This window comes from Arvicanthis niloticus, chromosome 6 (genome assembly GCF_011762505.2).
Source record: "Arvicanthis niloticus isolate mArvNil1 chromosome 6, mArvNil1.pat.X, whole genome shotgun sequence".
Taxonomy (NCBI): Eukaryota; Metazoa; Chordata; class Mammalia; order Rodentia; family Muridae; genus Arvicanthis; species Arvicanthis niloticus.
Genome location: NC_047663.1, coordinates 69,349,011 through 69,372,049, shown reverse-complemented (window position 1 = coordinate 69,372,049; position 23,039 = coordinate 69,349,011). Strand labels below are relative to the sequence as shown.

The window sequence follows — 23,039 nt, the reverse complement described above, 5'->3', positions numbered from 1 at the left end:
GGTGGTGTGACAAGCATCTGTAACCCTACCAGTCCTATGGTAGCATAGGAAGAGACACAGGAGAATCACCCAGAAATTCTTAGGCCAGCTAGCCCAGAATTCACAGCATAGCAGAAACAAGAGCAACCCTGTCTCAATAAGGTTGGAAGGAGAGAACTGACTCTCAAAAGCTGTTCTTACTTCCATCCACATGCATTTGAACTCATATATCTCCACCGTACACAGACAATATTAAAATAAATCAAAATTTTCAGTCTTAATATTAAAATACTTCAATAAGGGAAGCTGAGCATTGTCACCCATACCTGTAATTCTAGCACTTTGAAGGCTGAGGCAGGAGGATTCCTAACAGTTCAAGGCCACTCTGAGCTATATAATAAGCAGCAGGCCAGTCAGGGCTATTGCACGGCAAAACAGCATCTTCAAGCAAACAATGAAAGTCAATAAAGGGCGAGGGTAGTCTAATTCAGGTGTGCAGCATCTATCTACCATGCATGAGACCCTCATTATAATCCTCAATATCACAACTGAAATCAACCAACCAACCAAAATCCTACCATCTACACACTAATACGCAAGAGCACGTGGTCACATGTTTAGGTCCTGGAGAATTAGGACATAAGTGATCTTCATTTTTTTAGATTATGGAACAACTTTTATTTTATTTAATTTATAAATGTATTGGCAGCAACTTCTTAGAGCAGTTGACTTCACTCCAGGAGCAGCAGAGTCGATAAGCTAGGGGAAACTATTTTAATGGTAATTTACAATGTAGATAAATACTCAAAACCCTCCCATCTCCAGTGTTGGAACTGCAAGTGTGTACCAACAAGCCTGCATCCATCTTTTTAGTTCTGCCCAGCTACATAGCATCCCTTGGATTTCTCGACAATACTTCACTTACCTTGTTTTTAACTTGTAATAAAAATGTTGGTTGAATTAGAAATTTAAAAAGAAAATAATTCTGCCACATAACAGACTTTATTCATTCTTACACTGTTGTAAAACTACTTCACCACTTATATAATTCCCACATCTACTCTCTCTAAAGAAGCATACCACTGGGCTGGCTTTGGTGGCGCACACCTGTAGTCCCACTAATCCCAGGACTCAGGGAGTTCCAGGCCAGCCTCGTCTACAAAGATGGCTTCAACACAGCCAGGATTGTTACACAGAAAAATCCTATCTCAAAAAACAAAAACACACACAAAAAAGAAGCATACCACTAGGTCCTTGAAGGGGTGGAGTAGCAGCCCCAAAGGTAGTTTGGCTTTGTTCAGTAAGGCCTGAGTCTGAGGGACGCTAGTCAGTGTGCATCGAAATAACCTGTTGGAGGAGAAAAAAGTACATGTCAGTTGCTGCTGCGTTCATAATTTCAGGACAAAAGAAAAGATAAAGGTGCCTATCTTAATACTCTTATTAGATTAGATTACAGATGAATTATAGGCCTTTTTACATTTTTTATTAAAATACTTAAATTGCCATTTGTGACCACACATAACTATGAATCCAGCATCTACCACAGTGAGACTATATCTCAAGAAACTAACCATAGGCTGGGCAGTAGTAACTCATGCCTTTAATTCCAGCACTCAGGAGGCAGAGGCAGTCGGATCTCTGAGTTTCAGGAACGTTACACAGAGAAACCTTCTCACAAAACAAACGGGCTGGAGAGGTGGCTCAATGGTTAAGAGCACTGAATGCTTGCTCTTCAAGGGGTCCTGAGTATAATTCCCAGGAACCTCATGGTAGCTCACAACCATCTGTAATGGAGATCCAATGCCCTCTTCTGTCTGGTGTGTCTGAAGACAGCAACCATATACTCACATAAAATAAATAAGTAAATCTTAAAAACAAATGTAAAAAAAAAAAAAGTCAAAAAAAAAAACCAAACAAACAAACAAACAAAAAAAACCAAAAAAACCCAAACAAACCCCAAACAAACAAAAATAGGCTCATCTGCCTTCCAGGTAAACCAGTCTGGACTAGTAATTAATCTTACCTTGAAATTAGTAGGTGATAACTCAAATCCTCAAACAAAAACTTTTTAAAATTAATTAGTTACTGAACATATTTATTATTTCATAGATAGGTTTTGATATGCTACCTAGGCTGGTCTTGAACTGGTAGGCTCAAGTGATCCTCCTACAACTCTACCAGTCAGCTGGCACTACAGGAGTACACTGCTGTACCAGGCCAAAGTTTACTGAAGAACAGTCTTACTAACGCTTTTAAAAATATTATTTCAAAATTACAAATTATACAATTTTTGAGTCTTTACAGCATACATTTAAATTATTTATGGAATAAAGAGTTGAGTAATATCTTCGAATTTGGGAGACTAAGTCAAAGTGAATAAAGTTTGAAGCCAGGCTGGGTATTGGTGGTACACGTCTTTAATCCCAGCACTTGAAAGGCAGAGTCTGGGAGAAAGCTTCAGAGAACAGTGAGGAGATACCAAGAATTAGGGAAAGTGTGCTAAGAACACAGGGCAATTTGGAAAATGGGCAGACTGAGGAGGCAGCATAGCTGCACTCTGTAAGAGACAGCCAGCTCCATTTCTTAATTTAGAGCATGCAAATTTCAGGTAAGCAATAACAGACTCCTATGTTACACAGTCTACCTGGACCACTTATCCACAACACCTAAAAAAGCATACCAGACAACTTAAAAACACAGATACTGCCATGTTTATAGAAAACAGTACTTGAAGGCTTACTCTGGGTTACAGTTGAGTTTCTGGATGTCTTCAAGCAAATTTGGGACTGGAGGCTTCAATGGTGTCGAAGGAAGCATGTTCCTTTCTTGAAGAAGATTGACAACTCTTAGACCCTCTGGATGAAGATTCAATCCACTCATGCTTGCAGTTAAATGATTAGCACCTAAGGGAGTCTACAGACAGTGTCACAGTGAGTAACCTTTGTATGTGTGTAGGCTTGGCTAGGGTCTAGAGAAATATGAACGTACAGAAGAACTACAAAATATTATCATCCTAAATGGTTATAAAATATTCAAAATACCTTTTAAAACTTTTTTCATGTTTATATCTTGAGCAAAAAGGTAAAAAATATATTAAAAAAAAAGTTTACCTGAGTAAAGGCCTGGGGGCCACTTGGGTAATTCAGGGAGGAGGGTGGCATTCCGGCCACAGGTGGTGTGCTGTTCTGGTAGCCCGGTGGCAGGGACGGGTATGCATATCCCACACTTCGGCTTGTTTTGGGGTTCTGATTAACGTGCTGTGATGTTGCTAGAAACAAGGGAACCTTTAAGTTCTAGTTTATATTCCAGATACTTAAAATCATGGTAAAGATCGGCTAAATTATGAGGATCTTAAGTTCAGCTTTTGATTTATAGTTTCATTTATCAACTTAAAGAGAAGCAATCATTAGTAACAAGTAAGAGCATGATCTCAATCTAGTTAATGTAGACTACAGCCATAAACATACAGACAACTTTAGCATGGCTAATTTACTTCTATATAATAAATTTTATATTCAGACTAAATCTTCATTTAAAAAAACTTTTGAATACACCCTAAATGTAATTTAGGGACTTGAGTACATGAATTTAACTATGTGTAACTGATTAAAGTGCAGCATATAAAGCCTAAAGCTCCAGTTTCAGGATGAAGAAATCCACTATATCGACAGAGTTTACACGTACACAGCATAAACTTACTTCTCTTAGTTCCCTACAATGAACACACATTACTTCTATAATGAAAGACAAACACTCATAGCATCTCACCCAAGAAGCCACCTCCTTCAATTTCATCGTAAGTACTGTGAGCCACCATAGATCCATTATTGGCATTAGATGTAATACCTAAAAAGGAAATTCATCAACAAGATTGAAATAAGAATGAACACTATAATTTCTTCAAGAAATGAACTACTATCTAAAAATTTAGATAATCTTTGAAAAAAATTTAAATTGCAGCCTATCAAAAATGTGAACATGTTACAAGGTACTGTGGCACATGCCTTTAGTACATGCCTTTAACCTAGCACTGGGAAGGCAGAAGCAGGCAGACCTCTGTGAGTTTGAGGCCAGCCTGGTTTACATAGTGGGCTCCAGGACTACCAAGGGTATACTGTAAAACCCTATTTTAAAAACAAAACCAATACAAACACAACAACAAATTTAGTTAGAGAGACTGCTCAGTGAGTGGTTAAGAGCAATTCTAGAGGACCTGAAGTGGGTTCCCAGAACCTTGTCACAAACGCCTGTGACTCCAACTCCAGGGGGATCTGGTACTCTTTTCTTGTGTCCGAGGGCACTGCACACATGTGCACATACCCACACATAGACACATAAAGAGAAGTAAAAGTGAATCTTTACAGGTGTCTGATGGTTCAGTTCAAGCCTGACAGATGAACTGAGTTGACCACTAGGATACATGCTGAAAGAAAGGAACCAGCTCCTACAAGGTGTACTCAACACACACACACACACACACACACACACACACACACACACACTCGAATGTAATGAAAGTCTTTTTTAAAATTAAAAACAAAAGTTGAACACATCTATAGTCCTAGCACTTGGGAGGTGGAGACGGGAGGATCAAAAGTTTAAGGTTATCCTTGGCTACACAGTGAAGCTAGCTAGGGCTACATGAGAACTCATCTCAAAAGAGACAGAAAGATACAAATAGCCAAACTCTCAAATAAGCCAATTCTGACAAAGATATGGGAAAGCAGAACTCTTCCACACTGCTATTGGGAATGTAAAACAGTATGCTATTACAGAAAAGTATCCAAAGTGCCTCAAAAAACAAAAATTAGGAATATTGTAATTAGTACATCAAAGAGATACCTGAATTCTCATTTGCTGAACACTGTATATAATAGCCAAGATATGGGATGAACATAAAGTGTGCAGCAATGAATAAACAGATAAAGAAACTGAGATGTAGCTCCACAATGAAATATTAGCCATAACAGGAAGGAGAATACTATGTTAAATGAAATAAACCAAACATATAAAGAAGACTAGTATACATTTATAAACTCTCATTCACACCAAGAGAGACTAAAAGAGTTATCTCAAAGAATGAAAAAGGAGAACTGTAACCAGATGATGCTAACAGAGCTAAAAGAGAAATTGATTAACAAGTACAAAATTAGTGTTAGGACAATTTCTAGAGCTCTACAAAATACAAGGGTGACTAAATTAAAAACAATTACAATGTTTCAGAATATCTTGAAGGCTTTATTTATTTTGAGATAAGCTCTCACTATACAGCCCAAGGTGGCTTTGAATGTAAGATCCTCCTGCCTCAGCTACCAAGTGCTGACATGCTTTTTAGAAGAGATGCTTATAAATGTTCACCAAGCAAAGGAAAGTGCTTGAGATGGCAGGTATCTTAATTATCTAATTATTCTTACTAGATGGGTTAACACATATTACACATCTATCAAACCATCACACTCCACTCTAAATATGTACCTTAAGTAGTAATTTTAAAAAAGCTCAAATGTGAAAATAAAAATGTAAACACTGGCAGAAGAGCCAAAAATATAGCTTAGCGGTTGAATGATTGCTTAGCACACACAAGCCCCTGGGTTCAATTCCCAGCACCCATTTAGTGGCTGAAATCTGCCTATAGCTCCATCTGTAAGGAACTTGAAGGGCTTCTGACCTACCTGGGCACCAGACATGCATGTGGTGCAGACATACATGCAGGTACACTTATACAAGCACACAGAATGATAGAAGGTAGGTGAGTGCGTGCGTGTGTTTAAAGGAAGTTGCCGCTGGCTGGCTGGCTGCAGTACAATAGCAGGGTGTTTGCCTAACACACAAAAGATCCTGGGTTTGCTGCTCAGCACTGCAAAACAACAAACAAAAATAAATAAAAAGTAAAATGCAAGCCTTTTAAATTTTGCTTTTTGAGATGAGATATCATCATGTACCTCATGCTAGCCTCTAAGTCAGATTTATAATTGTTGGAATTACAGGTAGATATATGCCACCAAATACACAGATCTTTCAAATAACTTAGATGCAGCTGTAGCTTTATGGGAAAAAAACAAAACAAAACAAAACAAAACAAAACAAAACATGAGCCTTGGAAGGAATCTTTTTTCCCCCAACAGATTGAAGAAGGATCCTAAAATATTCTAACACTAATATATTATAGAAACGTAATTCTTTTTTTTTTTTAAAAAAGATTTATTTATTTTATTTATATGAGTACTGTAATTGTCAGATACACCAGAAGAGGGCATCGGATCCCATTACAGATGGTTGTGAGCCACCATGTGGTTGCTGGGAATTGAACTCAGGACCTCTGGAAGAGCAGTCGGTGCTCTTATCTTCTGAGCCATCTCTCCAGTTTCTAGAAACATACAGGACATAGACCACATTCTCACTCTCTTTCTGCCTTAAGCTGAGATTCTGAGCAGCGGCTTTGCCTTTCACTCACTTACCTTCTTGACTGACAGCTGAGTTAAGTGAAGGTGGGAGTGCAGCCCTAGGAGGTGCTTTCTGGGGCATGGGGGCCCGGCTCGGAGGTGGGCCTCCAGCTGGAGGGGGCCCAGGAGGAGCTCCTGGCTGAAAAGTGGGAGGCAGAGGTGGACTCTGTAAGGGAAGTGCAGAACCTATGGAAACATGGGTTTTTCACGTCATGTAAGAACTTAAGGCAAGGTTCCAAACAATCTTTACTAAAACCAAGTAGACTTCTAAATTGACATTTTAATAGGCTATTAATAGAAATACACTAACTTCTTGAATTTGTACCTCTATGTGCAGAGTCTACATTTTCTAACTCTTTCTTACAATACTTCATATCTGTCAGTTCTTAAAGCAATAAAAATAAACCAGCCACTCTCTAATCTAAACATTCAGGGGGCTGAGACAAGAGGATCAGCAAGCTAGAAGCCAGTCTGGGCTACACAGTAAGACCTCTTTCCTATAGAACGTACATACACACACATTAGCACCAAATCATTTCTAGAGTAATAGAATATTCTAATGATCTTTTTCATTAACTGACCATAAAAACTTTAGGAGGCCATAAGAAATTATAAGAATAAGTTAAAATGAATAAAATTTGTCAATTTTATCATATCAAGTTTGCATTTAAAAAAATACAGGGTCTCACTATATATAGTACAGGGTAGCCTCAAACATGATGTAATCCTTTTGGCTCAGTCTCCACACACTGAGATTACCAATGTGTGCGGCCATGTCTGGCACATTTTATTCACTTTATTTACTTTCTAAAAATAGAGTATTATGCTAATTCTCCAGTTTTTATTTCATTTGCTCGGTTTTGCCTGGTATGATCCGTTAAAATGAGATTATAGGGCATTCCTCTCTTGGTGCTCTCATGTCATTAAGGGAGTTCCTTTTCACTTTTATCTAATAAATCCACACTAACTCTGCTTAAAAATGAGATTATACAGTGGTGGCGCACGCCTTTAATCCCAGCACTCAGGAGGCAGAGACAGGCAGATTTCTGAGTTCAAGAACAGCCAGGGCTACCCAAAGAAACCCTGTCTCAAACTCCCTCAAAAAGAAAGAAAGTCTAAAGCACAGTGGTTCACAAGTTTAATCCCAGCACTTGGGAGGCAGACACAGGTAGAGCTCTGAGTTCGAGGCCAGCATGGTCTACAGAGTGAGTTCCAGGACAGCCAGGGCTACACAGAGAAACCCTGTCTCAAAACAAATGAACGAACAAACAAACAAACAAACAAATATGAGAGTCAATTTCTACAAGTTATCCTCTGACCTTCACATGGCACTCACACACTCACACTGAACAAACAGAGTCCTGTAGATGGTGCTTAATTTCTAGAACACATACTAAGTTTTACAACCATCTATAACTTCTGTTCCAGGAATGCAATGCTCTCTTCTGACTTCTGGCATGGCATAAGGCATATATATATATATATACACACACACACACACACACACACACACACACACACACACACATACAGGCAGGCAAAATACTCATGCAAAAAAATCTAAATTTTAGGATTTATTTACTTATGTGAATGTGTATGTGGCAATAGTAGAGACCAGAGGACACTGGATCCCCTGAAGCTAGAGTTTTAGCAGTTTTGAGTACTATGTGGGTGCTGGGACTTGAACTCAAGTCCTTTGTAAGAGCAGTACATACTCTTAGCCATGGAGTCACCTCTCCAGTTCTTTGGTCTCTTGGTCTCTCTGTCTGTCTGTCATGTGGCCTTATATAGCACAGATGAACTCAAGTAACTATGAATGCTGATCCTCCTGCCTCCACCTCCTGAGTGCAAGCTGTCATGTTTGGTTTATGTGGTTCTGGGGAACTGGAGGTACAGACCCGGAGTTTTAGATGGGCAAACACTCTACCAGCTGAACGCTAATCTTAGCCCCCACTTCTCCAGTCTCTTGAGACAAATCCTAGCTATATAGTTTTGAACTCATGATCTTCCTACATCAGCCTCCTGAAGACTGTTTTTTTTTTTAAGTTTTATTTATTTTATTTTATGTGTATGGGTGTTTTATCTGTATATATGTTTGTGAAGCACATACATGCAGTGCCCAGAGACTAGAAAACGGCATCCAATCTCCTGGTGCTGGAATGATGGTTGTGTGCCAGGACCTAGGGCCTCTCTGTAAGAGCAACCAATGCTCTGGTCACTGAATATCTGCAGGGCCGCATGTGCTGGGATTATTAGGCATGTACCCCCCCAGTCTGGTTCCAAGACTTAAAAAACTAGCAACATCAAACTCAAAGCCTCATTGTTTTATACTTACTACTGACACAGTTAATACATTTTATTTATAGTACGCCTGTATTTTATAAAACCAAAGGAACGATGTAGCCAAATATGAAAACATTGAAAAAGTCATCTTAATACTGTTAAATTCTCCAGAACCAATGGAAAAACCTTTGTTATTAATAAAAATTATTGGTCTTAGCAAGGATTAATCAGCATTGCACTGGGAAAGTAAAGATAAGATTGCTGCCCTGCAACTCCCTTATCAAGGAAGCACCCACACATCTATGACAATTCACACAATTCAAAAGAACACAGGGCAAGGTACACTCCCAACTCAGCATTAAAAAGAATGTCTGACACCAAAAAACGTCTAACCACAAAGTTCTGATGGCTTAATGTTTAACAAAACACAAGTTAGAACTAAAAAAGATTTTTATTTAAAGCCAGGTGGTGGGGTGGTTTACACCTTTAATCCCAGCACCTGAGAGACAGAGGTGAAACTCCATCAGTTCAAAGCCAGCCTAGTCTACAGAGTGAGTTCCAGAACAGTCTAGGTTACACAGGAAATCCTGTCTCCAAAACAAAACAAAAGAAATAAAAAACCCACAAGTTAGCTTACAGTTGTTTTTCATCTTTTAGAACATTTCTGAATTCAAAATATGTTGTATTTCATAAAGGATTTTTTAAAAAGTTTTCAAAATAGGTTTCTTTATGTAGCCCTGACTGTGCTAGAGAGATGCACCTGCCTCTGCCTCCCAAGCACTGGGATTAAAGGTGTGTACCACCAACCCAGGTCACAACAGACCGAGTAAGCCCTGTTTCTTCACTGCTGAGGACTGATTCCAGAGCCTGGCACATGCCAGGCAAGGTCATCAATACCTATTTATAATACCAGGCGTCAGCGCTCTGCACTTGACCTTTTCAGATCCCTAAAGCTAACTAAAGTGAGGGTGAACAAGGCAGAAGAAAACAACACAGAATGTGAGGACTAGAAACAGGTGTAACTTAAATACAGGCTTTCTTGTGTATGTTTTCTATTATTTATTTTTTACTTATGGTTGTGTGTGTGTGTGTGTGTGTGTGTGTGTGTGTGTGTGTGTGTGTGACACAAGTGTGTGTATATGCCCAGAGTTCAAAAGAAGGCACTAGATCTTCTGGAGTAAGAGTTCCCAGTGGTGTGAAGCTTCTAATAAGGGTGCTGGAAACCGAACTCAGTTCTCTGGGTGGAAGCAGTAAGCACCCTAACCACCGAGCAATCACTCTAGTTCAGTGTGTTTTGTTCTCTGAAAACACAGGCCAGTGAGATGGCTTAGTAGGTAAAGGTGCTTGGCAACAGGCCTGACAACCTAAGTCCCTTTTCTTCCTTTGTTGGTTTGTTTGTTTCTTTCTTTTTAAAATTTGTGTGTTTGTATTTAGAGATAAGGTCTCACTGGGTAACTCTGGGCTGAAGCTCACTGTGTAGGCAAAGCTAGCTTCAAACTCAAGAGATTTGCCTGCCTCTGGTATTAAAGGAGTTTGCCACCACTTCTAGCCATTTAAAAAAAAAAGTAATGACAGTTATTCACTGTGTATGTTACCTGAAATAGAACTTAAGTTAGCATTGGTAGACAGTTCTTCTTAACCCACCGAGCCATCTCTTCAGTGCACACGTGCACATGTGTGTGCATGTGTTTGAGACAGGACCTCATTCTCCCTAGGCTGGCTTTAAACTCCTGGCAATCTCCTGGCTTATCTCCAAGTTACCAGCATTACAAATATAAACTGCTATACCCACCTGGATAGTAGAGCTTTTAGTTTCAGGCTCTCAAGTACAAGTTGAGAACATAAAAATGAAAACTGAGATTGTCTGGGAACCATAATTAATTTTAGTTTCATATTCATAGTTTCATAGCCTGCCCCTATTCTCAATCTCTCTTTCTCTTTTTCTTTCTCTCTCTCTTTCTCTCTCTCTCTCTCTCTCTCTCTCTCTCTCTCTCTCTCTCTCTCTCTCTCTCTCTCCAGCCTTAGCTGGCCTTGAACTACGACTCTCCTGCTTCGTGCTTCGGCCTACCAAGTGCTGGGGTCACAGGCTTGTGCTACCGCACCACATCCCAACCCCTTCTTTTACATGGGAATGTTCAAAGTTTAAGTCTTTATGTTTCTCTAACCACATCTATGCTGGAGTCAAAGTTCTACCCTAGAGCTTCTGTTAGGCCAAGGAAATTTTAGGTTATTGATCATGTAACCTTATCACCAAGGCTGTACTTACATTTATATATTTATTTCTGAGACAGGATCTCACTTTGTAGTCCTAGCTGGCCTGGAACTCAATATATAAAAGCTAATCTTCAACTTACAGAGATCCACCTGCCTCTGCCTCCTGAGTGCTGTGGTTGACTGTTTTCTTGAGATGTTTCCTAAGATGACCCTTGCCCCCCAAATCCTATACTTGTAATCTTACTGCCTAAGCCTTTTGAGCAACTGAGAAAGTAGATGAAATCGTTCATTTTCTTTTAGATTTATTTTTATTATTATTTGTGTTTATATATGTGCACGTTTGTGCAAGTGCCCAATGCGTGAGGAGGGCACTGGGTCTAGCAGAGCTGCAGTTACAGGCGTCACAGATGGCTTAGCTTGTTGCATGAGTGCTAAATCTACATGCCTGTCCTCAGGACTGCAGGGCAAGTGCCCGCAGCAGCCAGCCATCTCCCCAGTCCCTCAAGTAGTTTCTACATAGTATGCTTTCCCAAACGATGTTTGTGCGCACTGAGCAAATTATTCAAGCTCCGCATTTCCCAGCTGTGAAGAAACTGCTCTGAAACTTTGCTTAAGACAAGACCTCTCATTTACAGAGCCCAGTCTAGCCTCAAATTTATGATCTTCCTGCCTCAGCTCTCCAAAGAGGACTTATAGACAAGTCCCATCATATCCAACTCTGTTCTACAGCGATGATTAAATTACAAAATGTATGTAATAGTTTGGTAGAAAACTGGTGTCACACGGGCCCTGACTAATGTGTCCTTTTTGGTTTTTGTGGAGCTTTGTTTAAAGGTTTTTCTTTTTTCTTTTTTTTTAATGTATGTTTGACACTTGAGTGTTATGATTGTGGAGTCCAAAAGAGGGCATCTGATCCTGCAGAGCAGCTCTACCTGAGTGCTAGGAACTGACCCCAGGTCTTCTGCAAGAGCAATATGCACTCCTAATCACTGTGTAGCTCTGGCAAGCCTTAGTCTTCCTGCCTTGTTTCCCATGTGCTGGGGTTATAGTCATGTGCCACCATGCCCAGAACACTTATTGTGCGTGCGTGCGTGCATTTAAATAAAATGTGAGGGGGCACAGGGCCGCATGCCACACCTGCATGGAGGTCAGAGACAACTTTCTGGAGTTAACTTTTCTGCTGCTGGCTCTTCTAGCAATTAAACTCAGATCATCAAGCTTGGATCAGTACTTCTGCCCAATGAGCCACCTAGTCAACCTGAGGTTTTCAGGTTTATTCTTAGCACATACTCTGAGAAAATGAACCAGTAACAACTTGCAAGTGAAGAGCTAGTATCAATACTATTGTCTTCTAGTCATAATCTCTTAAGTATAGACAGATGTTTTCCATCAAGCATGTAGCTTGTTAGCTGCTAAAGGTGATCTTTATGGGCCCAGGGTGGGCAGTTCTAGAGACTGACTGAAGGCCCTGGTGCTTACAGAGCACGTATCTGCGACTTAGCACGTTCCCATCTCCCTGGGTTTGGTAGTACGTGCCTGTAATCACTACATTGTGGAAGGAAAGGAAGGTGCTCAGTTCAAGGTCAACTTTAGCTGTTTAGTAAACTCAAGGGCACAAATGACCCAAACTACAGAACAACCTGTCTCCCTGAAGAAAACACAGAAAGAAACAAAAGAGACAAACTAATCTGAGAACAACTGTTAGACCCCAAGTCCTATTGTTTTCACTGTGACTATGGCATGGCATGTCAATCATTTGAAATTAATTGCCATTAATAACTAGGAGTAACTTTCATTAAATAGGTATTTTCTAGGACACCACCAAACCCGTTTTGCATGTGTGCATACCCCAAGTACTGGGATTTAAGAAGGCCTGTGAAAGTGACTGCACAAAAATGTAAGTTCCTAGGAATCTCAGGGACTGAGAGAAAAGTAGCTTGAAGAACTGGATGTTTGGGAGGCTGAGGCAGGAGGATTGTTTGAGTCCAGGAGTTGCAATTCATCGTAGGCAACTAACAAGATCTTATCTTCTTACAAAGAAAGAAAAACAAAATACCTACAAAACAAAAGCAGCAGCAGAGTTCAGGAATGTAAGCAATCTATTAAGTTAAAGGTGTGAGAAAAAACTTATTAAAAGACTAATTGATTTAAAAAAAAAAATTGTTTTCTTTAAGGCTGTAAGTATTGAGTCCAAACCTAAAGAAGCAAGTTTTCCATTTCCACATTTCCAACATCCCTCCATGAGTACCTGGTGTTTTGAAGCTGGCTTGAAGTGCAGGGTCTCCAGAAGAAGCATGCTGATGATCTGCTGTTACATTTGTATTCCCAGGTATGGTTGGTTGAGCTACATGAGGAAAATGATTAGTCTGTGGTCCTGTGGATGGATAGTTATATTGCCAATTCAAAGGTGGGGGTGGGTTGGGTCCAGAAAGAAAGCTCCCAGAAGGCATTGGTGCAGCAGCTGGGTTCTGAGGAGTAGACAGTGGCATTCTGGGAACAGGACCACTATGAAGTGAAGGTGGTAGTGGACTGGAAGTCACAAGTGGACTACTAAGAGTCTGCCCAGATCCCTGAGAACCACCATAGTTCGACTGTGCAGAGAATGGATTCAAAGTCTTTGCTGGCATTGGACGAGGGTAGGATCCTGGAAGTTGGGAATCATATCCTTGGCTCGATGACACTTGTGAAGACATCAGTGTATTTTGGACAGGACCTTCAGAAGAGACAGGAGAAAAATTAGCCTTGCAAGCAAACAACACACACACACACACACACACACACACACACACACACGGCTAAGAGTGTGGTTCATACAAAAGATACAAAAGTTCAATACCCAGGAGCAGGGAACAAGTATAGCACTCAGGAGACTAATACAGCAGGAGTGTAAATTCCAAGGCAGTCCAGGGTACAGTGAGACTGTATATCAAAAAAATCAAAACAAGAAGGCCAGGCATAGACACACGTTTTTAATCCCAGCACTTAGGAGGCAGAGGCAGGCAAATAAATCCCTGTGAGTTTGAGGCCAGCCTGGTCTACAAAGCGGGTTCTAGGACAGCTAGGACTAAACTGGGAATGATAGTATATGCTTTTAATCCCAGCACTTGAGAGGCAGAGGCAGGTGGATCCCTGGAAGTTCAAGGCCAGCTTGATTCATATAGGGAGTTCCAGGTCAGCCAAGAGCTACAACAGTGAGAACCTGTCTCAAAACAACAGACACACACATAAACACATACACCAAAAATATTAAATATTATTATATTCAGGGACTAGAGAGATGACTCAATGGTTAAGAGCAATGACTACTTTTCAGGAGGACTGGGGTTCAATTCCTAGCACCCACATAATGGCTCAAAACTATTTATACGTCAGTCTCAGAGGATATAATGGCTTCTTCTGACTCTGAGGGCACCACACATATGGCATAATGCAGGCAAAATGCCCATACACATCATACACATAAATAAACAAATATTAAAGATATCTTATTAAATTTCTCCTTCAAATATTGTTATATACAACAATAGAGACAACTCAATTAAAAAATAAGCACAAAGGCTGGGCAGCAGTGGTGCATGCCTTTAATCCTAGCACTCGAGGCAGGGGCAGGGGCAGAGAGGCAGAGAGGCAGAGAGGCAGAGAGGCAGAGAGGCAGAGAGGCACAGAGGCAGAGAGGCAGAGAGGCAGAGAGGCAGAGAGGCAGAGAGGCAGAGAGGCAGAGAGGCAGAGAGGCAGAGAGGCAGGAAGGAGGATCTCTGTGGGTCTGAGGCCAGCGTGGTCTACAGAGCCAGTTCCAGGACAACCAGGGCTACACAAAGAAACCATGTCTTGAAACAAGCAAGCAAGCAAACAAACAAAGCAGAAGGATCTTAAAAAGTCATATTAAGATAATGTGACAGAGAACCCCTGTCTCAAAAAAACCAAAAAAAAAAAAAAAAAAAGATAATGTGATCTGATACCCTCTTCAGACATGCAAGTATACATGCAGATAGAGCACTCATATACATTAAATAAATAAATCTGTAAAATAAAACATACATGAGCCTGGCATGGTGGCATAGACCTTTAATCTAGCAGTTCTCAACTAGTGGGTTATGACCCCTTTGAAGGTCAAAGGATCCTTTCACATGGATCAAAGAAGTCCATAAGAAGACATATTTACATTATTACTCATAACAGTAGCAGAATTAGTTATGAAGTAGCAGTGAGAATCATTTTGTTGAGGGCGGCTACAACATGAGGAAGGTATTAGGAAGGTTGAGAACCACCGCTTTAATCCCACACTTGGGAAGCAGAGGCAGGTGGATCTCTGTGAAATTGAGGTCAGCCTGGTCTACAAAGCGAGTTCCGGGTCAGCCGGGGCTATTAAATAGAAGAACCCTGTCTTGAAAAAAAAAAAACAAAAAACCATACATGTGAAAAATCACTTGTAAAGATATTAATTTGGGGCTGCACAGATGGCTCAGTAGGTAAGAAAACTTGACATGCAATCATGAAGACTCTGGTTCAGCACTCATAGGACAAGCCAGGTGTCCCACACCACCAGTACTCTAGCGTTGAGGAATCTCAGGCCTTCTTCTGGCCCCACACGGGCAAAGGCACTTGCACCTGCACCACACACACACATACACAGACTCACACAGACACTACATACATATAAATAAAATAAATCTAAAATCAGACATTTATTCAACATAATAGTCACTGGAGAATGGGAAATGAAAACTAAAACAGTAAAACAGTTAGGCCACCCAGGATGGTTAGAACAAAAAAGTGGTACAGTAACAAGTCAGCATACCTGTGGCAATACAAACTTATGTAGCTACCATCCCTACTGTCTACATTTCCAAGTTATCATACGGTCTTGCACTCCCCTTACACTGCAGTCACTTTACACAGATGTTCAGAGCAGCATTACTTATATCTGTGGTACTGCCATGCTCTCTCACATTATTTTGTTGTTGTTGTTGTTTTTTGTTTGTTTGTTGTTTGTTTGTTGTTTTTTTTTTTTGGTTTTTCGAGACAGGGTTTCTCTGTATAGCCCTGGCTGTCCTGGAACTCACTCTGTAGACCAGGCTGGCCTCGAACTCAGAAATCCACCTGCCTCTGCCTTCCAAGTGCTGGGATTAGCTCTCTCACATTATAACCGACTAAGCATCTAAAACTGTAGCCAAGTCCCAATTAAATGCCTCCTTGGTCATGGTTGTCTATTCAGAACAATAGAACAATGACTAAGGCAGAGGTTGGTAGCAGAGACTGGGGTATGCTGTGGCAGCAATACTACCATGCTGTTTGTTGGAGGAATCTGGAAGACTTTGGGATTTAAACTAGAAACCAGTTGGATACTTTAAGTAGTGCTTAATGGGTCATCTGACTAGGAGCATAAAGGACTGTGGGGGCCCAGTTCAAGAAATTTCAGAGAGGAAGATTAGTAGCAGATAGTACTCAGAAGACTGATGCATTTAATCCCAGAGACCATTCCTGTGATATTCTGACAGAGAACGTGGCTGCCTTTTGTCCTTTTCCTATACATCTGCTGAATCTATACAGTAAAGAGGAGCAAGTGAGGCAAGAAGAAACACAATGTCCAGTGAGAGGAGAAAAGGCACACGGGGTGGAATGGAACTAACTTCAAGTTTAAGGAGAGAAAAAGGTGAAAGAAAAGCCTGAGGCTGGATGAAATAAGGGGAGTGGTGACCTCAGGGAAGCGCCCCCCCACCCCCACCCCCAGCAAGGCTTCCAACTTGTGACTTTATAGATTTAAAGAGAAGCTTAAGCAGTGAAGGAAACCATCTACAACTGACAACTGGTACAGATTGAAGAGGGGGCCAAGTTTCAGCACCATCAAGCAACTGAACTGGGCAGCTTTGGCCACATGGTTCTGGCTTTAGAGTCAAGGTCACAAGAAAAGGGGTGTGGAATCTCCCTCCATGGCTAAGGAGAGTCACTGAGGCCTGGTATGTACCAGGAGTGTCCCTGTGCACGGAGGCCTAGAGAGACCACTGTATGAAACTGTGAAGATGAAACCTGGATTTCATTGCAGACTCCAAGAAGATAGAGATACCAGATTCATTTAATACTTGCCAAGGAGAACTGATGAACAGGTGTGGAAGCAGCCCAAGAGAGAGAGGTGTGTTGAGCAAAGCTGAAAGGAGCTGGAGACCTGAAGACTGTTTGATATCAGATGTAGAGATGCAGATTTTCAGATGCCCTGCTGGGTTTAGTCTTGCTTTGCCCATTTCCTCACTATGTCATTGTGCGCTGCAGAAAGACTATCCTTGAACACACAAATGCTGATTTCTCTGCCCCTGTGTCTGCTTGCAATCCAAATATGACATTTTAATGCTTATTCTAAGTATCTCCTGATTCAATCTTGTTGTGTCTGACATCGAAATAAAAGCTGATTAGCCAATGGCTGAGCAGAGAAGAGAACAAGATTGAACTTCTGATCCCAGCCAGGGAAGTTTGGGGGTGGGGGTGGAAGGGAGGAAGAAAGGATTCTCCATGAGAAAAGGGTTGAGACCCCCATGGGAATACAGCTGAAGCAGAGAGTACCAGCCCAATACTAAAATGCAAGAATCTCAGGGATTTTGGCTGGGAAGTGGCCAGATTAGTTTAAAGGATTAAAATACATTAATACTGTTCAGTTACTGTGCTGTAAAGCTTGAATAAAGAAATCTTATAGTCTCTGTCTCATTTATTTGGGAGCTAGTTGGAATAAAGAAAAAAACTTGTCACCTTTAAAATTACACTAACACTTCCTTTCCTCCTTTTTGGAACAGTAATGTGTCACTATATGTTGGAAGTATGTAATCTGCTTTTTTCTTTTGATTTTATAGGGGCTTATAGTTAAGAGAATCCCATGAGTCTCAGAAGAGACTTTGCACTTTGGCTTTTTTTCTTTTTTTTTCTTTCTTTCTTTTTTTTTTTTTTTGCGCGGGGGTGGGAGGAGAGGGGGGATGTTTCAAGACAGGGTTTCTCTGTGAAGCCCTGGTTGTCCTAGAACTCAAGAGATTCACCTGCCTCTGTCTCCCAAGTGCTAGGACTAAACGTGTGTGCTACTGGCTGAACTCTGGACTTTTCAAACTCTTGAAACAGCATATAAGAACTTTTAAAATTGTGACTAAATGTGTTTTACATTATAATATGGCTATAAACTTATGGGTGCCAGGGAGTGGAATGTGGTAGTTTGAATAAGAATGTTCCCATATGGCCAGGCAGTGGTGGCACACACCTTAATCCCAGCACTTGGGAGGCAGAGGCAGGCGGATTTCTGAGTTCGAGGCCAGCCTGGTCTACAGAGTGAGTTCCAGGATAGCCAGGGCTACACAGAGAAACCCTGTCTCAAAAAAAAAAAAAAAAAAAAAAAAAAAAAAAAAAAAAAAAGAAAGAAAGAAAGAAAGAAAATGAAAAGCAAGCAAGCAAGCAAACAAACAAAAAATGTCCCCATATGCTCATATATTTGAATGTTTAGTAATTAGAGAGTGTCAATATTTTAGAAGGATTAAGAGGTGTGGCCTTGTTAGAGTAGGTGTGGCCTTGATGGAGGAAGTATGTCACTGGGGATAGGCTTTGAGGTTTCTAAAGCCCATGCCAGCCCAGTTTTCTCACTTCTTGTGGCCTGAAGATCCGGATGTAGCTCTCAGACACTGTTCTAGTGCCATGTGTGCCACCATGCTTCTTACCATGATGACAGTGACACACCTCCTCCAATAAGGTCACACCTCCTAATAGTCACTTCCCATGGGTCAAGTATATTCAAACCACCACACTCTTATAACCTGGCTTACAGGTTCAGAGGTTTAGTCTATTACCATGGTGGGAAGCACAGAGACAGCACAGGCAGATGTGGCAATAGAGAAGGAGGCAAGAATTCTACATCTGGATCCACAGGTAGCAAGAAGAGAGGCCTGCTGGGCCTAGCTTGAATATCTGAAACCTCAAAGTCCACCCCTGTTAACACACTTCCTCCAACAAGGCTACCCTCCTAATAGTGCCACTCTCTATGAGCCTATGGGGAACATTTTCACTTAAACCACCACAGAGGGCAAATTAGACAAAGAAGTAAAGTGAAAGAGGGTCAATTCAGTACAGAAAGGTGCTTCACACTCACACCAACAGCAGCTTCCTAATCAAAGAAGAACCTGCAACAAGGGTACAGATTTAGACTCCAGGTCTAACCTTCGTAAATGTCTAGTCTTCTGATAGTATTACAAAATCAATATAAAAATTATGACATGGCTCCTTTATAAGCCTACTAAACAGTTAGCACACTGAATTAACTGCCTCTTTCACATTAAAGTCCATGTAGAAGAAAAGGCTAATCCTGGAAGCTCGGGCCAGTAACTTGGAAGGCTGAGGTAGAAGAATCACATGTTCAAAGCCTACCCAGGTTACAAAACGAGCTCCAGGCCAGCCTGACAACTCACTGAAATTCTGTATCAAAGTTTAAAACTACAGAAAGCAGTGAGGATGTTGCTCACTGGTAGAGTGAATGATTGCCCAATGTACATGAGGCCCTGAGTTCAATCCTCAGTATCACATAATAAACAAACAAAATGTAAAGGAAGCAGATATATCCCAAATAGTTTTCCTTAAAATTCTAAGTAGGATAAAAACTGAGGACTTTCTTATCAAGCTGTTCGTTCACTAATACATTATCTATTGGAACCACTATTTAGCAGGCAGTTTATATTAGCCAACTATCACATATGAACTTAAAGAATGACTAATTTAAAATTAATTTGGGAGGCGGGAGAGGTGGCCAAGTGGTTAAAAGCACTGGCAATTCTTAACAGAGAATTTGGGTTCAGTTCCCTGCACCCACTCTGCAGTTCACAGCGGTCTGCAGATTCAGCCCCAGGGGATCTAACTTAGAACCTCATCTCACAGCGTTAATCAAAATACATGCTTCACTTGAAGAATCTGTCCAAGAAAACAAAGGAAAGAAAGTCATGCCAGCTATACCTACAGTCTCTGCATTGTAAGATGGAGGCCTGAAGACCAGAAATTTATGGAAATCTTTGTTACATAATTGGTTTGAGGTCAGCCTGGGCTACATGAGATCCAGTCTCAAAAAGCAAACAAAAAAGGGCTGAAGATGTAAGAGCACTTACTGCTCTTTCAGATGACTGGAGTTCAGCCCCAGCACCCACATCATGTGGCTCACAACTCCATGTAACTCCAGCTCCAGGGGATTAGATACCCTCTTCTGGCCTCTGACAGCACACACACAGACTCAGACCACACACACACACACACACAAACACACACACACACACACACACACACAGGGGTGGACTGAGGCTGTAGCTCAACAATGAAGTGCTTTGCCTAGCATGTCGAGCTTGGGTTTGCTCCTCAGCACCATAAAACAAAACAGTAACAAAGGAGGAAAGCAAAGTTGGAATCAAAGTTAGGGTAGGAGCAACTTCGGGATCTGTAACACATTTATGAACAGGTCAAGATTTAGCTCAGTGGTGGAGTGTTTGCCTCCCAAGCATAAGCACCTGTTAGATGCATGCACACACAGGAGGAAAGAGGACTAGGAGACTGACAGACAATAATGACAAAAGAGAACAGGAAAGTCCATGCTGGAATAGGAATGGAAAGGAAGAAAGGAAGAAAATAAATTAGTAAGTTACCCCTTACTTAAAACTCAGATGGGGAGGAAAACAGGGAAATAAAGCAAGAAGCAGTCAAAAAATTGTCAGCAACTATTTGTTGTAATTATATTTATAAAAGAGCCAAAAATAAGGCCCTGGTCCTCGATTCTCACACTAGTTCAAGGATCTGGGTCCTGGGATCAAGAAGAGTAGGTAAGTAATTACATGATATTCACAATGCCCCTGGCTAGTGCCTGAGATCACTGTAACACAACAGTGAGCCTAGTTCCTGTTACTATGTCTCTCCAGAGCCTGCCCTCTATCAGCAGAGACAGAAGCAATGGTTACTACATGCAACAGTGTTACACTCTTGTGGCTTCTGCAGCCAGGGCACTGAACCTAAACTCTTGTACATGCTAAAGAGGCGCTTTACACTGAGTGTTATACCTGGCCTACCATGTGATAAGTGCTTACAGAGGGACACAGAGATGATTCTGGGAGCCCAGTTACTGCCCATTCTGAAAGCAATAAATGGAGCTCAGCCACAATAAGCACACAATAAGCAGGGGGAGAGACTATACATCTTTATTCACAGCCTGTTACATGACTAAAGACTTCCTATATAAGTGGCTGGGCCAATGGCTCAGTCATTAAGAGAACTTGCTGCTCTTCCAGATGACCCAAATTCAGTGGCAAGCACCCATATCAAGTGGCTCTCAACTGCCTATAACTCCAGCCTCAGGCTGAGGGACATCAGACATTATTTCATAAACTTGGAGTCTCTCAGGAAAGGGAAATGAGACTGTCTCTCTCAGCTTTAGTTCTGTATGTAAAAGGTAACTATTACATAAATATTACAAAGCTTGTTAACAAAGCTTCAGGCTCTAACTGCCATGGCAAGTTGGTTCAAAAGACCAGCAAAGGATGTACACAGTGCCGGAGCCCTCATCTCCTCTACCCTGACCATGGCAGTCAGGATGGGAGAGCGGTCTTGCAGCCTCACTATCGATTTTTTGCAATGAAAATATGCACACATAAATCATTATTTAAAACCTTTCTAGATAATCCAGGTTGTAATACAACATAATAACCTATCAAAGAGCAATATGGTCTAGTGTCAGGAATACAGCAAAAAAAGGAACTTACAGAAAATGAAAATAGCCATTCTTGCTGAGTTTTGGTTAAGTTTAAATAAATGATATCTTAAGCTGTAACTGCACTGTAACATGTTAACTTATACATTAAACCAACATCTTAAGAATTTTCAAATGTAACTACCAGGCTTGCTCTCAGTTCAAGGCTAGCCTGGTCTACAAAGCCAGTTCCAAGGGACAGCTAGGACTACAGAGAAAGCCTGTCTCAAACAGAACAAAACCCAAATAGAATGTATAAGCAGCAATTACCAACTTGCATGAGTTTAGCAAGTATAGATTGCAGCATGGGACTGTTCTGATTCACCTCCCAAACCTACATTCAGTACCACAACCCTATTCTCAGAATTAAAGAATGAACAAACAACACTTACAAAGGAGATCAGCCATTGACCAACAACACTTCCACTAAAACAAACTTCAAAAAATGGACACTACAGGCTGGGCACGCCTTTAATTCCAATACTCAGCAGACAGAGGCAGGCAAATCTCTGAGCGTTTGAGGCCAGCTTGGCCTACATAGTGAGTTCCAGGCCAGCCACGAACGCTACATAGTGAGAGCCTGTCACACACACACCCCCACAAGAAAAGGTATTTTAAGAAATTGAGATGAAGTTCTGATGGCACAAGTCTCTAATGTCAGCACTTGGAAAGCAGAGGCAGGTGAATCTCTGAGTTGAGGCTAGCCTGGTCTACATAGGAAGTTCCAGACCGGACAGGACTATAAAGACCTTGACTCAAACAACAATAACAACAAAACTTTTAAAAATGGTTATTATATGGGCTGGAGAAATGGCTCAGCAGTTAAGAGCACTGACTTCTTCCTGTGGTCCTGAGTTCAATTCCCAGCAACCACATGGTGGCTCACAACCATCTGTAATGGGATCTGACGCCCTCTTCTGGTGTGTCTGAAGACAGCTACAGTGTACTCACATACATAAAACAAATAAAATCTTAAAAAAAATGGTTATTATAGTCAAGCAGTGGTGGCACACACTTTTAATCCCAGCATTTGGAAGACAGAGGCAGGTGAATCTCTGAGTTCCAGGCCAACCTAGTCTACAGAATGAGTTCAGGGATAGCCAGGGCTGTTACAAAGAGAAACCCTGCTTCGATAAAACACAAATAAATAAAGAAGGTTATTATAAAAGACAGAGGAGGAAGGCATAAATTATGTAATTATATGATAAACTCAAAAGTAAAAAAAAAAAAAAAAAAAAAAAAGAAAAAAGGCAAAAGTGATATAGCTGTTTATTCTTACAGTTGTATATCTACTTACTTCTATTGGACAGATTTTTTTTTGTAGCTGCTAGCACCCTGAACCACAATTACCAGTTCCATATCCGAATTCCCAAATGGCTCTA

General features: G+C 41.0%; 1 protein-coding gene across 3 annotated transcripts in view; it reads right to left on the bottom strand.

Annotated features, from left to right (window-relative positions):
• Positions 1 to 23,039, bottom strand: part of Sec24a (SEC24 homolog A, COPII component) — a 61,121-nt gene that overhangs the window by 36,071 nt on the left and 2,011 nt on the right. For 2 of the 3 annotated variants that reach the window (XM_034505764.2, XM_034505765.2), the window contains exons 2-7: positions 13,168 to 13,632; positions 6,438 to 6,608; positions 3,748 to 3,825; positions 3,090 to 3,247; positions 2,720 to 2,892; positions 1,224 to 1,326 (exon numbers count right to left, since the gene is read on the bottom strand). In XM_034505764.2, coding sequence (XP_034361655.1) covers positions 1,224 to 1,326; positions 2,720 to 2,892; positions 3,090 to 3,247; positions 3,748 to 3,825; positions 6,438 to 6,608; positions 13,168 to 13,632 — 1,148 coding nt within the window. The remainder of the gene's footprint in view (positions 1 to 1,223; positions 1,327 to 2,719; positions 2,893 to 3,089; positions 3,248 to 3,747; positions 3,826 to 6,437; positions 6,609 to 13,167; positions 13,633 to 23,039) is intronic. The other variant, XM_076936879.1, reaches the window with a different exon arrangement.